This window comes from Limanda limanda, chromosome 4, assembly GCF_963576545.1.
Source record: "Limanda limanda chromosome 4, fLimLim1.1, whole genome shotgun sequence".
NCBI lineage: Eukaryota > Metazoa > Chordata > Actinopteri > Pleuronectiformes > Pleuronectidae > Limanda > Limanda limanda.
Genome location: NC_083639.1, coordinates 26,844,132 through 26,861,150, shown reverse-complemented (window position 1 = coordinate 26,861,150; position 17,019 = coordinate 26,844,132). Strand labels below are relative to the sequence as shown.

The 17,019-nt window shown below is 47.8% G+C and overlaps 1 protein-coding gene across 1 annotated transcript; it reads left to right on the top strand.

The window, feature by feature from the left end:
• Positions 1 to 3,555: 3,555 nt before the first annotated feature.
• On the top strand, positions 3,556 to 17,019 carry lmcd1 (LIM and cysteine-rich domains 1). The gene is made up of 8 exons (XM_061070648.1): positions 3,556 to 3,585; positions 9,659 to 9,665; positions 13,007 to 13,076; positions 13,342 to 13,597; positions 15,390 to 15,539; positions 15,651 to 15,899; positions 16,233 to 16,451; positions 16,909 to 17,019. The coding sequence occupies exons 1-8, from the start codon at positions 3,556 to 3,558 to the stop codon at positions 17,017 to 17,019; spliced, it is 1,092 nt and encodes a 363-aa protein (XP_060926631.1).

The following is a 17,019-nucleotide window of genomic DNA, read 5'->3' as shown; positions in this document are numbered from 1 at the left end:
CTAACATCTCTGTCATGTATAGAATTCATAGTTGCTCATGATATAATGAAATAAGTTTTGTTTTTGCTTTGACCCTGAATGACTGAGCCACACACCAGGGCCATTCAGATTTCTGTTGGAACCAGATTTCCCTCAAATGAAGGTTTACATAATCACCTCGTCTCTTGTAAGAACCAATCAGTTTTAATGTTTAATAAAACGAATCATGGAACATCTCCAGTAGAAGGTTTTCTGGAGCACTGAGGTCAGATCTGATGTTTTTCCTCCATGTTGAACAAAGCAGCCGGTGATTTCCGATGCCGGACACCGAACTGATCTCTGAACACGATGCAGTTATGCTCGTTATGCAGTTAGTGATAAAACAGTATTTAGGATACTGAAGACTTTGTGTCTGAACCAATGAAGTCAACTCTTTGTAATAAAGTCTTTTTTTAAAGAGAATAATATAATCTACTGACATTCACATCTCGTCTCTTTTTTTTATGTGATTATCAGTTTACTGCTCAAACACTGAAAATTGTAATTTGTGAAAATGGGTTAGAGAAATCAAATGATTTATTTATAATATTTTAGTTTGAAAAATGTGAGTGTGAACGAGACAGAAAAGACGAAATGAAAAATCCTATTCTGTTGTATTCTGGGAAATGTAGGTCCCAGTGTTTCAGGAGCTTGACTCGTATTATATAGAGTTGTTCTTGTCTTCTCTTACAAGTGCTCTGAATTGTATACAATTAACTACTGCAGTAATCATATACAACAAATCTGAGTGATATGGTATAATTAAAAAACATCAAATAAGCCATAAAAATAAAGTAGAGCCAGATCATACACTGTGTATAAAGATGGACGATGCATCTCAACGAATGAAATGTTGAGATGCCTTTTTAACCTCATCACCAGGCACTGAACAGTCTGAATAAAGTCTCAGATCCAGATCTCTGATTACAGCTTTTGTTCTGAGGATAAACACACATTGGGTTAAGTGAGCTGAAGCGTTTGGGCCCTGCTTGGCAAAGTGGTGAATCACATTCTTCAGAACCACAGTGAAAAGCTGCAGAATGAGGAGGAGGAGGAGGAGGACGATGTGATGTTTCTATTGGCCGATCACTCGCTCAGTCTCCTCTGTGACTGGCTGGCAGAGCGAGAGCAGGGAATCCCTCAGGGCTTCTCTGTCTTTGTCTCAGATTAAAAACACAAACAGAGCAGTCAGGCCTGGCTGCACCAGGTATCATCCTCCGCTCCACTGACCACCACGACCCAACTTACAGTCTGGGTCATTCCCAAGGTCACAGCTGCTGGTTATAACTCCAAACTGGCCCCTGACCACTGCCAGCTCACTGGTCTAATGTCTGCAGCTGGAACTTTGCAGGTTCCTGCAGAATTTACCAGAGCAGAGAGAAACCACAGAGGTGAATGAAGGAGACAGATCACATTCTTCCCAGTTGGAGCAAAATCAGGAGGTGAAGAAACCTGCTGAGTTCGAGTTGAGTGGAGAAGGAGAAGGAGGCAGGAGAAAACGTCTGACAGGAAGCCGAGGGTGGGAACCAGGTGGAGGAGTGAGTGAGGAGGAGGAGGAGGAGGAGGAGGAGGAGGAGGAGGAGGTGCTCAGCTCAGCAGCATTGACATGAGATGAAAGTCTAGACGGCTGAATTGGCTGTGGGCTGAGCGGAGCCGGCAGAGCAGCAGCGCCTGTGGGCGGGGGGAGAGGAAGTGTGGTCGACAGGAGAGGAATTTAAAGTCCCATTGTTCTGGAGGAGCAGAGGCAGAGAGCACCAGAGGAGCTGAGGAATCGAACCGCCGACAGACGCCGGACGACATGGACGTGAGCTCAGCCATGGCAAAGGTAGGAAGGAAACAGACTCCCCTGTCCAGGATCTGTGGAGTGGAGGTCAAGGGTCAGAGGTCACCTAGACTCTGCTGTTGATTGAGTTCTGGAGAAACACTCTGAGACTATGAGTCTTCTGAGTTCAGTGAACTTCGTTTCCAATTACATGAAGATATGTTTTTAGAGTTTTTATCTACCAGCTTCCTGAAACATCACCTTTCTGCTCTGATTCACTCATCATCAGACTTTTTATTTCCTTTCATTATTTAGTTTGTGTTGATGTTGATTCAGAGAAACGATGTTTCTATAGAAGCTGTTGGAGAGTATCCTCCTGATACTTTATGAGTTGTTATTATCTCTATATGTTGATTTACGGCAACTTCCAAGCTTCTTCTTGAAACCAACTCTCAGTTTGTTCTAGGGTCTGATAATGTGATGATTGAATGAATGAATGAATGAATGAATGAATCCTGCCTGCATGAGCTGATGAGACAGAAACCTGCACATTTCTTTGGAAAATACACTACAATGCAGTTTAAAATATTAATTAAAAGAACAATTAAGCTTATTTTATTACTTTAGTTTTTAATGAATGCAAATGTATTGAAAACATACAATTTCTTTTTCAATGAAGAGCAAAATCGTTTTATATTTCCAAAAAACAGCAGCGATTTTTTCTTTTTCACTTTCACTTTTGTTGTAGAGAAATCTGCAAAATAAATGTACGATTGAAATCCTCCTTCTTGACTTCTGCTCAAACTTGAACACAGAATAATGAATTAATCATTCCAGTCTTTAATATAATTTCAGGATCTTGTTGAGCCATTTGAAAATGTATTCTATTCAATCACAATTATTTGATCAGTGTAAAAGAAAATGAGACTTTCTGCATCATCAAGCTCACACATTCATTTTTTCTGTATTTTTTTCTACCATCATCATCTTAGATCTCAAATGTGCAACTTAAGATATTTGACCTCTAGACTAAAGAGATGTAACTTGTGGTTTTGGACCAGACTTTTACATCCTGCACTGAAACATGGCAGCAACTTATCTAAATGAAAATTCAATTTGTTAGCTCTCGGATTTGTTTTTCACAGCTCCTGTTTGACCCATAGATTTAAAATTTAGAAATATCGAAACCTTCCAATAAGTTTCGTTGTTTTCCATCCAGGAGGTTTTTTCACAATATTGCTTAAAACCAGACAAAGGAACATGTCGAGTCTGATTAGTTTGTTGGAAACAGTTCAACACCAGAGCAGAAACTTAGCTCAAAGGAAAAACAGTTTTGTTTCAAGAGAAAGTTGCTAAAGTTATTGAGCAAAACTTTAGTTTCAGCTTCATTTCGATTGTCACACGTGTGTTCTACAGTTAGAAATATTCTGAAGTCAGTTATGATGAATCTCTTGGGCTCGTTCACGTCCAATTTCTAATTCAGTCGATGTAATCCAGTGACCTGGCGGACCTGATCCCCGGGTCGGGTCGGCTCTGGTATCTGTCTCTCACAGATCCCTCTTAATTCAGCCTCTGGTCGCCAGAGGTCACATCAGCCTGAGGCCCGAAACCTGAGGGATCAGTGTCACCTGTCGAGGGTTTCATCCCCCTGTCGCCCCTCTATGGAAAAAATGCCATCACCAGGATGGAAATAACCCACAACGAACACACAAACACACACACAAATTAACCCAACGTGCTACTGGTCGCACTGGTCGCTGAGTGTTTTCACTCAAATGGAATCTCAGGCTTCACTGGAACGTGTTGTGTCGTTAGGTTTCCGCCTGTTTCACTTTGTTCAGACTCTTTCTTTTAAGATCCAAAGGGAAAAGCTGCGGCCTCTGGAATGAGAGAATCATCCAGATGTTTTTGAGGTTGTGGGTTTGATTCTCTGCCCTGTATCAACCCTCGACTGTGGCTTTCAGTCCCTGGAACAAATAACACACAAAAAATAAAGAATAAATACTCTCAGACTAGATAATGTTGAATTCAGGATAAACTCTTTTGACAAATATTTCGTATCTGGTCTTAATACATTTAATAGAAAGTGACAAGGTGCTTTCTGATTCAATATCTGATTTAATTGTAAAACAACAGGAGCCACAGTGGCACTCAGACCTCAAACTGAATCAAGCCAAGATACAGACCTTCCAAGATGTTTGTTTTCCACATATGAAGATTTATTTCACCAAGACCCATGAATTGTTCTCTGAGGAAATTGTGAAAATGTCAGAAAAATACCAAATCTCCCTTTGAGGCCCATCCAGCACCTCCATTCAGATCCAAGAAACTGGTTCAGTGGACGGACAGCAATGGAAACTGCATCTCCTCTGGGACTGTGGAGGACGTCTCCTCTGGGACAGTGGAGGACGTCTGCTCTGGGACAGTGGAGGACGTCTCCTCTGGGACAGTGGAGGACGTCTCTGCTCTGGGACAGTGGAGGACGTCTCTGCTCTGGGACAGTGGAGGACGTCTCCTCTGGGACTGTGGAGGACGTCTGCTCTGGGACTGTGGAGGACGTCTCCTCTGGGACTGTGGAGGACGTCTCCTCTGGGACTGTGGAGGACGTCTCCTCTGGGACTGTGGAGGACGTCTCCTCTGGGACAGTGGAGGACGTCTCCTCTGGGACAGTTGAGGACGTCTCTGCTCTGGGACAGTGGAGGACATCTCCTCTGGGACTGTGGAGGACGTCTCCTCTGGGACTGTGGAGGACGTCTCCTCTGGGACTGTGGAGGACGTCTCCTCTGGGACAGTGGAGGACGTCTGCTCTGGGACTGTGGAGGACGTCTCCTCTGGGACTGTGGAGGACGTCTCCTCTGGGACAGTGGAGGACGTCTCCTCTGGGACAGTGAGGACGTCTGCTCTGGGACAGTGGAGGACGTCTGCTCTGGGACAGTGGAGGACGTCTGCTCTGGGACTGTGGAGGACGTCTCCTCTGGGACTGTGGAGGACGTCTCCTCTGGGACTGTGGAGTACGTCTCCTCTGGGACAGTGGAGGACGTCTGATCTGGGACTGTGGAGGACGTCTGCTCTGGGACTGTGGAGGACGTCTGCTCTGGGACAGTGGAGGACGTCTGCTCTGGGACTGTGGAGGACGTCTCTGCTCTTGGACAGTGGAGGACGTCTGCTCTGGATCTGTGGAGGACGTCTCCTCTGGGACTGTGGAGGAAGTCTGCTCTGGGACTGTGGAGGACGTCTGCTCTGGGACTGTGGAGGACGTCTGCTCTTGGACAGTGGAGGACGTCTGCTCTGGGACAGTGGAGGACGTCTCCTCTGGGACTGTGGAGGACGTCTGCTCTGGGACTGTGGAGGACGTCTTCTCTGGGACTGTGGAGGACGTCTGCTCTGGGACTGTAGAGGACGTCTGCTCTGGGACTGAAGAGGACGTCTCCTCTGGGACTGTGGAGGACGTCTGCTCTGGGACTGTGGAGGACGTCTGCTCTGGGACTGTGGAGGACGTCTGCTCTGGGACTGTGGAGGAAGCTGCTCTGGGACTGTGGAGGACGTCTCCTCTGGGACTGTGGAGGATGTCTGCTCTGGGACTGTGGAGGACGTCTGCTCTGGGACTGTGGAGGACGTCTGCTCTGGGACTGTAGAGGATGTCTGCTCTGGGACTGTGGAGGACGTCTCCTCTGGGACTGTGGAGGACGTTTGCTCTGGGACAGTGGAGGACGTCTGCTCTGGGACTGTGGAGGACGTCTGCTCTGGGACTGTGGAGGACGTCTCCTCTGGGACAGTGGAGGACGTCTGCTCTGGGACTGTGGAGGACGTCTGCTCTGGGACTGTAGAGGAAGCTGCTCTGGGACTGTGGAGGACATCTCCTCTTGGACAGTGGAGGACGTCTGCTCTGGGACAGTGGAGGACGTCTCCTCTGGGACTGTGGAGGACGTCTGCTCTGGGACAGTGGAGGACGTCTGCTCTGGGACAGTGGAGGACGTCTGCTCTGGGACTGTGGAGGACGTCTGCTCTGGGACTGTGTAGGACGTCTGCTCTGGGACTGTGGAGGACGTCTCCTCTGGGACAGTGGAGGACGTCTGCTCTGGGACAGTGGAGGACGTCTGCTCTGGGACAGTGGAGGACGTCTGCTCTGGGACAGTGAGGACGTCTGCTCTGGGACTGTGGAGGACGTCTCCTCTGGGACTGTGGAGGACGTCTGCTCTGGGACTGTGGAGGACGTCTGCTCTGGGACTGCGGAGGACGTCTCCTCTGGGACTGTGGATGCCGTCTGCTCTGGGACTGTGGAGGACGTCTGCTCTGGGACTGTGGAGGACGTCTGCTCTGGGACAGTGGAGGACGTCTGCTCTGGGACTGTGGAGGACGTCTGCTCTGGGTCTGTGGAGGACGTCTGCTCTGGGACAGTGGAGGACGTCTGCTCTGGGACCGTGAGGATGTCTGCTCTGGGACAGTGGAGGACGTCTGCTCTGGGACAGTGGAGGACGTCTCCTCTGGGACAGTGGAGGACGTCTGCTCTGGGACCGTGAGGATGTCTGCTCTGGGACAGTGGAGGACGTCTGCTCTGGTACTGTGGAGGACGTCTGCTCTGGTACTGTGGAGGACGTCTGCTCTGGGACTGTGGAGGACGTCTCTGCTCTGGGACAGTGGAGGACGTCTGCTCTGGGACTGTGGAGGACGTCTGCTCTGGGACTGTGGAGGACGTCTGCTCTGGGACAGTGGAGGACGTCTGCTCTGGGACTTTGGAGGACGTCTGCTCTGGGACTGTGGAGGACGTCTGCTCTGGGACTGTGGAGGACGTCTGCTCTGGGACTGTGGAGGACGTCTGCTCTGGGACTGTGGAGGACGTCTGCTCTGGGACTGTGGAGGACGTCTCCTCTGGGACTGTGGAGGACGTCTCCTCTGGGACTGTGGAGGACGTCTCCTCTGGGACAGTGGAGGACGTCTGCTCTGGGACTGTGGAGGACGTCTGCTCTGGGACTGTGGAGGACGTCTGCTCTGGGACTGTGGAGGACGTCTGCTCTGGGACAGTGGAGGACGTCTGCTCTGGGACTGTGGAGGACGTCTCCTCTGGGACAGTGGAGGACGTCTGCTCTGGGTCTGTGGAGGGCGTCTCCTCTGGGACTGTAGAGGATGTCTGCTCTGGGACATTGGAGGACGTCTGCTCTGGGACTGTGGAGGACGTCTGCTCTGGTACTGTGGAGGACGTCTCCTCTGGGACTGTGGAGGACGTCTGCTCTGGGACAGTGGAGGACGTCTGCTCTGGGACAGTGGAGGACGTCTGCTCTGGGACTGTGGAGGACGTCTCTGCTCTGGGACAGTGGAGGACGTCTGCTCTGGGACAGTGGAGGACGTCTCCTCTGAGACTGTGGAGGATGTCTGCTCTGGGACTGTGGAGGACGTCTGCTCTGGGACTGTGGAGGACGTCTGCTCTGGGACAGTGAGGACATCTGCTCTGGGTCTGTGGAGGACGTCTCTGCTCTCGGGCAGTGGAGGCTGTCTGCTCTGGGACTGTGGAGGCTGTCTCCTCTGGGACTGTGGAGGACGTCTGCTCTGGGACAGTGAGGACGTCTGCTCTTGGACAGTGGAGGACGTCTGCTCTGGGACAGTGAGGACGTCTGCTCTTGGACAGTGGAGGACGTCTGCTCTGGGGCAGTGGAGGCTGTCTCCTCTGGGACTGTGGAGGACGTCTGCTCTGGGACAGTGAGGACGTCTGCTCTTGGACAGTGGAGGACGTCTGCTCTGGGACAGTGAGGACGTCTGCTCTTGGACAGTGGAGGACGTCTGCTCTGGGACTGTGGAGGACGTCTGCTCTGGGACTGTGGAGGACGTCTGCTCTGGGACAGTGGAGGACGTCTGCTCTGGGACTGTGGAGGACGTCTCCTCTGGGACAGTGGAGGACGTCTGCTCTGGGTCTGTGGAGGGCGTCTCCTCTGGGACTGTAGAGGATGTCTGCTCTGGGACATTGGAGGACGTCTGCTCTGGGACTGTGGAGGACGTCTGCTCTGGTACTGTGGAGGACGTCTCCTCTGGGACTGTGGAGGACGTCTGCTCTGGGACAGTGGAGGACGTCTGCTCTGGGACAGTGGAGGACGTCTGCTCTGGGACTGTGGAGGACGTCTCTGCTCTGGGACAGTGGAGGACGTCTGCTCTGGGACAGTGGAGGACGTCTCCTCTGAGACTGTGGAGGATGTCTGCTCTGGGACTGTGGAGGACGTCTGCTCTGGGACTGTGGAGGACGTCTGCTCTGGGACAGTGAGGACATCTGCTCTGGGTCTGTGGAGGACGTCTCTGCTCTCGGGCAGTGGAGGCTGTCTGCTCTGGGACTGTGGAGGCTGTCTCCTCTGGGACTGTGGAGGACGTCTGCTCTGGGACAGTGAGGACGTCTGCTCTTGGACAGTGGAGGACGTCTGCTCTGGGACAGTGAGGACGTCTGCTCTTGGACAGTGGAGGACGTCTGCTCTGGGGCAGTGGAGGCTGTCTCCTCTGGGACTGTGGAGGACGTCTGCTCTGGGACAGTGAGGACGTCTGCTCTTGGACAGTGGAGGACGTCTGCTCTGGGACAGTGAGGACGTCTGCTCTTGGACAGTGGAGGACGTCTGCTCTGGGACTGTGGAGGACGTCTCCTCTGGGACTGTGGAGGACGTCTGCTCTGGGACTGTGGAGGACGTCTGCTCTGGGACAGTGGAGGACGTCTGCTCTGGGACTGTGGAGGACGTCTGCTCTGGGACAGTGGAGGACGTCTGCTCTGGGACTGTGGAGGACGTCTGCTCTGGGACAGTGGAGGACGTCTGCTCTGGGACTGTGGTGGACGTCTGCTCTGGGACAGTGGAGGACGTCTGCTCTGGGACTGTCGAGGACGTCTCCTCTGGGACAGTGGAGGACGTCTGCTCTGGGACTGTGGAGGACGTCTTCTCTGGGACTGTGGAGGACGTCTGCTCTGGGACAGTGTAGGACGTCTGCTCTGGGACAGTTGAGGACGTCTGCTCTGGGACTGTGAAGGACGTCTGCTCTGGGACAGTGGATGACGTCTGCTCTGGGACTGTGGAGGACGTCTGCTCTGGGACAGTGGAGGACGTCTGCTCTGGGACAGTGGAGGACGTCTGCTCTGGGACTGTGGAGGACGTCTGCTCTGGGACAGTGGAGGACGTCTGCTCTGGGACAGTAAGGATGTCAGACTGCAGCAGGTCGGCTGACCCCTGTGACCTCCAGCCTCTTATCTCCCAGCGGGTCTGGCCCCTCCCCTTCAAATAGCCAGCATGTTTGGAGTAACAGAGCGCTGCCGATCCACCGACAACATACTCGTCTTATCTGAATCCTAAATATAGAGCTGCCAACGTCTTTCTCCAGAAAAAACACTGCTTCTAGTTCTTTCTAGTTCAGCTCTTTTAAATCTCTCTCTCTCTATTCATGAAATTAATTTTTGCACATCTTAACTCTGGTTATAGTTGAAAAAAACCTGAATATTTTACAGTTTGTTCTCATCTGTGAAATGTTATCATGAATTTATTTTATTCTTAGGTTTGTTTTAAGCGTTTTGAAGCTAAGTTAGAGAAAAGGTGAAACTTCAAATGTTTCCTATTTACGTTTTCTATTGGATTAGTTTGCTGTCTAGTACATAAGAGATCAACAGGAAGTTTACAATGAATGGACTTCAAAATAAAAGTCTAAATGACGGAGAAATATATATTTTTAAGAAATTTAAGACCACAAAGAAAACTAGTTGTTTCCGCAAATGAAAACTTGATCACAAGACAAGATAAGATCACCTGCATCATGTCGTCTGTGTTCTGTCTAGTGTCAGTAATGAGTAATAAGTTAATTTCCTATTTGGAGGAAAGATTGGATCATGTCTGGAGTTCCTGTGACTCAGTCTCCTCCCACCAGAGTCTCAGTGAGTCACTGGTGAAAACAACTTTTCAACAAACAAACTGGATTCATTGGCATTGATTTATTTACAGGAAGAATACAATTACACCGAAATAGGAGTTTCAGTGGAATTCTCCTTTTAGAGTTACTTGTTTCTAGGGTTGCAAAGGGGTGGAAAGTTTCGGGTAAATTTCCGGAAACTTTCCGGAAACTTTCCATGGGAAGTTTAGCTCGGGAATTTTGAAAAAAAAAACTATGCAAATTAGACACTGAGCAATAAAAACATCATTCAAAACTCTATTGTAAAGATGTATGGAATGCAGCACACGCTGCACGTTGAGTTTCAACCCTCCACTGTGCATTCTTCCATCACATGCACAGATAACTCCCAGCATCCTTCACTCTACAGCAGAGCTACTGAGGCCTGCTGTAGAGTGCAGGACTAGTCAGGTAAGTTTCAATGATATTACTGGGAAAATATATTAGCATGCTTATTGAGGATTGTTCATCTGTTCATCTAGCCTATTTCCATTCATTTATCCATCAATTGTAAAATAAGTTTACAGATGATTCCAATTGTTTGGCTAACTATTTATATCTCTGGCATTGCATTAGTGTTTTTTACAAACTTTTTTCTCATCTTATTCTACAGAACAATGCCACGTGCACTATCTCATGTGTGGAGACATTTCACCCCATCCAATGTAGAAGGAAAGACTGTGTACATTTGCAAATACTGTGCAAAGACCTATGTTAAGAATGACACAACGCTGCAGAAGCATATAGTCAAGTGCCCAAAGTTTCCTCAGGGCTCAAATCAGCCTATGACAAAACAAAATGTTTATATTTATGTCTGTATATGACAAGGTAAATACAGTTAGTATAAATTACCCACAACATTTCCAGTTTATTCCCGTTAATTCCCGTATATTCCCGTTTATTCCCGTTAATTCCCGTTAATTCCCATGGAAAGTTTCCAACTTTGAATATTCCCGGAATTTTGCAACCCTACTTGTTTCAGATGTGAACATGATCCGGACATTTCCTGGAATTTGTCTTTCACATATAAAGATCGCAGCAGGAGATTGGGGTGAGACACGTGAGGGGTGGAGCCTGTGTAGAGCGGCAGCGGGAAGCACATGACGTATCAATCCAGCTGTGGAAACCAGGTGTCGACCCTCATCATCAAAACCTCTTGAACCTCGTTGTCTTTCCAAGTTGAAATCTTCGTCTACGTCTCCTGAGATATATACTCGGACATTGTGAAACTTTGAGGAAAATATCCGTACTTCCTCCCTGAAATCAGATAATCAGACCTGGAGTGTGTGAACTGGTGTCAGTCTGGTAACACAACAGTAAACACTCACACTCTGTGTATGAGTCGGTGTATTCCAGAGGGATGTACTGAAGTTCTTCTTCAGCTGCTTCTATTCCAGTCGTCATCACCGTGACCTTTTCAACACGGGCCGATCAGCGGCCTCTTCACTGTCACTCACACACTTCACACCTCTGAACACACACTCCTCTGTCCTCCCTCGCCGCCAATGACACGGCTCGTCTGTCCTCTAGTTGTGTCTCACATGTGTCAATCAACCTCGTTAACGTGACACGTCAGAAAACAGCACATCGAGCAACACCAGCAGGACTCTTCTTTGTGTTTGTGTAGAGAAGATAAGATAAGATAGAGTGATAGAGCATTGAATACATAGACAAATATAAATAAAGATTGTATAGAGATCTAGCGATATAGAGAGGTGGACATAGAGAGAGATAGAGATGTAGAGATATAAAGTTAGATAAATGGATAGAGAGATAGATGGACAGACAGACAGAGATATGGTCATTTAGCCTTCATCAAAGCACATTACTCTTCCAGTTTAGCTCTTTGTCTCCAGCTGTAATGATGCTGCATATGGACATTGTTCATTCATCCCTGTGAGTGAAGCCCTTGTTATAGCAGCTTCATCCCTCTGTAAGAACCTGGGTCTCTATAAATAAACACTATATTACAAACGACTCTCTGAGGAGACACTGGGTGGTTGATACCTGGTGACAGATGGACAGGTGGACAATAATAGCAGCAGGTTGTGTCATCAGGTTTCATGCCAGAGGTTCACACGCACACACACACACAGACAAACACACACTCACACACACACACACACACACACACACACATTGAGAATCATGTCTCCATCCCTACAGCTGACGTTGGAAAGTATTGAGAATGATTTTTCATTCATTTTAACTGAAAAGGGGGAAAAGAGAAGAACAGGTGAGTCACAATGGGAACAAGAAAAGAAACCACGGTGAGTAGTGAATTAAAAGAGAGAGAGAGAGAGAGAGAAGAGAGGGAGACAGCTGAAACATGAAAGAGGTAAAAAGAGTCAGTTGGTGGAGGTGAGGGGGAGGAGGTGAAGAATGAAGTGAGCAATAAGACTCTGGAGGGTTTGTGAGGACAGATGATATCACTGGGTGGACCAGTGAGGTCATCCACCCAGTGTGTGTGTCCGTGTGTGTGTGTGTGTGTGTGTGTGTGTGTGTGTGTGTGTGTGTGTGTGTGTGTGTGTGTGTGTGTGTGTGTTTGTGCGTTCCCTCCCTGCTCTTCCTCCCACTCTCGCTGAGAAATGATCTAAATTCTTTCTCATCCAAAGCTTCCTCACTCATCTTCATCATCGCCGTCGCCTCTGGACATTCAGGATTTCATGTTTCCCCCCCCGACATCTTCTCCGTTCACTCTGCTGTGTTTTAACAAGCGCTGCTGTTAATGAATATTTCCATCAAACACACTTCTCTCATAGCTGTTGGTCAAAAATAACTTTAGCAACTTATGAAAACATTTTTACCAAACATAGTGTGAATAATAATCTGTGGTGTTTAAAAGCCTTTTTATAAGAATATTAACTTAACTATAGGAATTATAGAAAGTGTTAAAGCCAATAAAATCATGCAAATAAAAGTGCATCATTTAAAGGGTGGGGGTGTGGAGGACAATCTCTCCCGGTGCTGCTGATGGTCCGTCTGACTCGGACGGATTCTGTGGGAGAGCGAGAGACAAAGACCACTGTCCTCTTGTCTTTCATAAATGTTCATCTGTTCTTCTCCTGGTGTAAAGATCCTCGATACCACTTCTCTTAACAGGCTGTTGTGACCTCTGACCTTTGATGCTCTCTGTGTTTGGTTGCTTATAATGTAGTAACTTACATCGCCTGTAGTTATATTATAGATTTATGTATATTTATATATATATATAACAGAAGTGCATCCTTCATTGTGTTTTTATTTCACTTTCGTCTCAGATGTCTATGAAGCAGACTGCAGGAGGAGCAGGAGGAGCAGGAGGAGCAGGAGGAGCAGGAGGAGCAGGAGGAGCAGGAGGAGCCGTGTGTCTCGTATGCAAAGAGAGCTGCTCTGGATTTCAGCCACATTCTTGGAGGTACGACCCTTTTTCTAATTATTCCTCTTTGGCTGAAAAATGAAACAAAAACAAAAACAAAGTTCTGGATGCCGTCTCCGTGGTTCCTCTCCTCCTTCCCTGGAGTGAAACATGGTGTGGTTTTGTTTATTTGAGCCACAATAAACTGAGGAAAGTCAAATAAGAATCTGGAATTTGATTCTTCACATTCATTAACAAGCAAGTCATTGATGGTGATTTTGTTTTCCTGTTGTAAATCCCATTCATCTCCACCTCTGCTGTACAGGAAGGCCTGTGTGGCCTGCGGCTGCAGCACGGTGGACCACGCCCCCGGAGGTGACCTTGAGGATGACCAGCGAATGGGACGCCTGCTCGCAGACTCACCCTGCTCCCACTTGACAGCGAAGGTCAAGGGAGGAGGCGGCCTTCGCACGTACAAGAGGAACCGTATGATCGTGACGAATCCGGTGGTGTCACGCAAAGACCCGACCTTCAGCACCACGACGTACGACTGGGCGCCGGCCGGCTTCAACCAGAAACTGGTGAGGATCAGTGTGAGGTGCAGGAGGCTTCAGTCTGTCAGGTCACATCTGAACAGCTGTATTCTTTATGTTTATTGATATATAAAGACAAACAACCTCCAAGTGGACATCTAGTTTTGAAGTAACTTCAGCTGCATGCCATTGGACTGTGGGAGGAAGGTGGAGTACCCACAGACAACCCACGAAAACACAGCGTGAACATTCAACCTGAGAGCTTTTAAAGGTTCAGTGTGTAGGATTTAGTGACATCTAGTGGTGAAGTGTCAAGTTGCAGCTGAATACCCCTCACCTCACCCTCCTCTTCCAAACATGAGAGAGAACCTGTGGAAACCTTCAGTTGTCATAAAAAAAACTCAAAAGGTTTAGTTTGTCCAGTCTGGGCTACCGTATAAAACATTTCTGCCTCCGTAGAGAGGACCCGCTCCTGATGTAAATATAAAGTATTTAAATATAAAGTATTTAAAATATAAAGTGTCCATTCTAGGGTTAACAAAACAACAATTCATACAATTTAGATGAAACAGATTATTTTATTTTCAATTTCTGCCGATAGATCCTTTCACCTGAATCTTTCCCACTGGACCTTTAATATTTAAACTGTTTCACATTGGACAGGATTTGTTTTAATAATAACGGGTCTTATTATCTTGTTGCAGCCGTATGTGCAGGTTTCTCTGTATTAAATGAGTAAAAAAAAACCTCAAATACCTGAAATTCAATGTATGTACTTGTTCATGCAAATATAGATGTTGTCAACATGAGACCTTTTATCCCAATTGTAAAGATTTCCCTCGTATCTCATTTGTTCGTCTTTATTTAGTTGAGTTTAGTTGATTTGAGTTCAGTTTGGTTTCTGCTCTCGTCCCAGTCTACAATCTGGTTTCCATTAAAAACAGCCTCACGTATGTTTCAGGTTTCACAGCCTGTAATTACCATGATGACAGTGATTACTGAGCTCTGCAGGGGCCGGAGACGTGACTGTGGTTCAGCTTGTGCTCTCCAGATCCGTCTCGTCAGCATGTTCTCTGTTCCATCCCATGATTTGGTTTTCTGTTGTTGTATAAAGAATGTTAGTCACTGTTACTGACTCCGATGCACAGATGTGTCAGTGACAACACCTGGATCCTGTGATGACGACTGACACACAGAGTGAGGACGTCTCATCCACACTTTGATATTTCACTTTACAGACTGAGACAGAAAAGAATAGTGGTTCCATATTTTCTAGTTTGAAATTTGAAGTTTTGATATAGACGATATATTAGTTGTTTTCACTAAAGTTATTAGTTTATCCCTGAGGTCGAGGTGGCAGCAGGCGGTTCCACTTTCCACCTCCTCCTGTGGGAATGTGGGGCCAATGCAGCAGTGTTACTTGTCACACATCACAAATAGCTACCATATCAGCTCCATATGGGATCCTGAGGCGTTCCCAGGCCAGATGGGATGTGTGATCCTTGCAGGGAGCTCTGGTTCCACCCGGGGGTCTCGTCCCAGTTGGGTGGGCCTGGCAGTGCATGAGATGCTCGGACCACCACAACTGGTTCCAAACGACATGAAGGAGCAGCACGAGAGTCTGGACACTTTTAATATAGTTGTTAAAAAATGCTGAAAGGAAACAATGAGAGGTTTTGTTTGCTGAAGAGCAAAGTGCTTCTGAGACGTTTGAATCCCGGCACAGTTTTGATGCATGGTGACAGGTCGTATTCCTCGTGGCTGGACTGACGGGTCTTGTTTAGTGTGAGTCTGGAGTTACTACCTGAGCAAGAACTTAAATACCCCTCCCTCCTCTCAGGCCATGACGTACATGGAGCTGATCCCGGAGAGTCTACGTCCGGTCTCGGGAACGGATGGAGCGCTGGAGCGACGCCGGCAGCTCCTCAGCCAGCTCCCCCCCTACGACCAGGACCCCATGAAGTGTCAGAGCCTGGCCAGTGAGGAGGAGGTAACACAAATCAACAACACACAACATACAACTACTGAAGATCTTTGTGGTTTGATGTCGGATGAAACAACAAAGTCTCTGATCTCAAACCTCGGCCTCGTCTTCTTGCAGATTTCCTCCATGCTGCTGTTTGTGCAGAACTACAAACAGGAAGTGCTCGGAGTCGGAGAGGTGGCCATACCTGGCGAGGGCGGAGCTCTGAGGGAAGCAGCCAACCAGAGGACAGCGAAGGAAGCGAAGGATCGCAGCAACAGCGATAAGAAAGATGGTCTGGAGCACCAGGACCACGGCTCCACCAGTAGCAGCACTTCTTCTGCTACTGGTTCCACTAACGGCACCGATCACACCAAGACTGATCATGTGAGTAGATGACGTCTGATATTTAAATTCTGGTAATTTTAGCTTCAAACAACGTAACTCATTTACATTCGTCCACTACGTTGGAATGGTTGATAAGCAATCTATCCACTTGAGGGCAGCGCAGAGACAAGAGTTTCAGACAACAACAAACGTGACGAGGGGAGGAGTTCATGAACTTTAACTATCAGCTACACTGCCCCCAGAGATTTCCCGTGGTACTGCTCCATTTTGTCAGTTTCGTCTTGTTTGGTTTAATAGACACAAAATCAGTCCCTGTAATTTAATAAGTGACTTTTAAATTTTCATATTCTGTTCCCTCTCTCTGTCCTGTAGAGGTGCTCTGGTTGCCACGGCGAGGTTGCCACGGAGAGTCCGGCTGTTTATGCTGAGCGTGCGGGTTACCATGGCGCCCTGTGGCATCCCACCTGCTTCGTGTGTTCAGAGTGTGGCCAGGGATTGGTGGACCTAGTCTACTTCTGGTCCAATCAGAAGCTGCTCTGCGGACGACACTACTGTCAGTCGGTTTGGCCGCGATGCTCCGGATGTGATGAGGTGAGCCGATGTCACAGGGAACCGACGTTTTCCATCAATTTAACGATATTTAACTCCACTTGGTAACACAAATAATTACGTTTTTCATTGTATCACTTGTGTTACCTTGTTAACTTTGAATTAAACTGAACCTCGAATTAAGGCAACGTGTGTATTAAATATGTGCATCTCCCAAACAGTTAATTTAATGATGACGAAACCCAAATTAAAGCTGACACTTGCTCATTAATTGTAGTGTTTATCAATTTATATCATATTGAAGAATATAGAACAAAACAAAGGTTTAACTACCAGAATACTTGTGAAGTGAACTGTACCTAAGCCCCTCAATTTTGTTCAATTTGACAACAATCTCTATCTGCTGGGATTGTAACTTAAATAAATAAAGTGACTTTACAAAGTTAAATACTCATCTCCTTCACCCCTCCCCTTGTCTGTCCCCTGTCTCCTTCCTCAGTTGATCTTCTGCCAGTCTCTTCATAAAGCAAAAGATGGACGGACATGGCATCTTCATCACTGCTGCTGCTGGAAGTGCGGACAGAACCTGGAAACCCCCTGTCAGCACTGA

Bases quoted from the DNA above. Each gene is read 5' to 3' on its own strand.
- lmcd1 (XM_061070648.1), top strand. From the start codon at position 3,556: ATGGAATCTCAGGCTTCACTGGAACGTGTT. The intron at 15,900-16,232 runs GTGAGTAGATGA...TCTGTCCTGTAG, and splicing joins ATCACACCAAGACTGATCAT to AGGTGCTCTGGTTGCCACGG. The intron at 16,452-16,908 runs GTGAGCCGATGT...CTCCTTCCTCAG, and splicing joins GATGCTCCGGATGTGATGAG to TTGATCTTCTGCCAGTCTCT.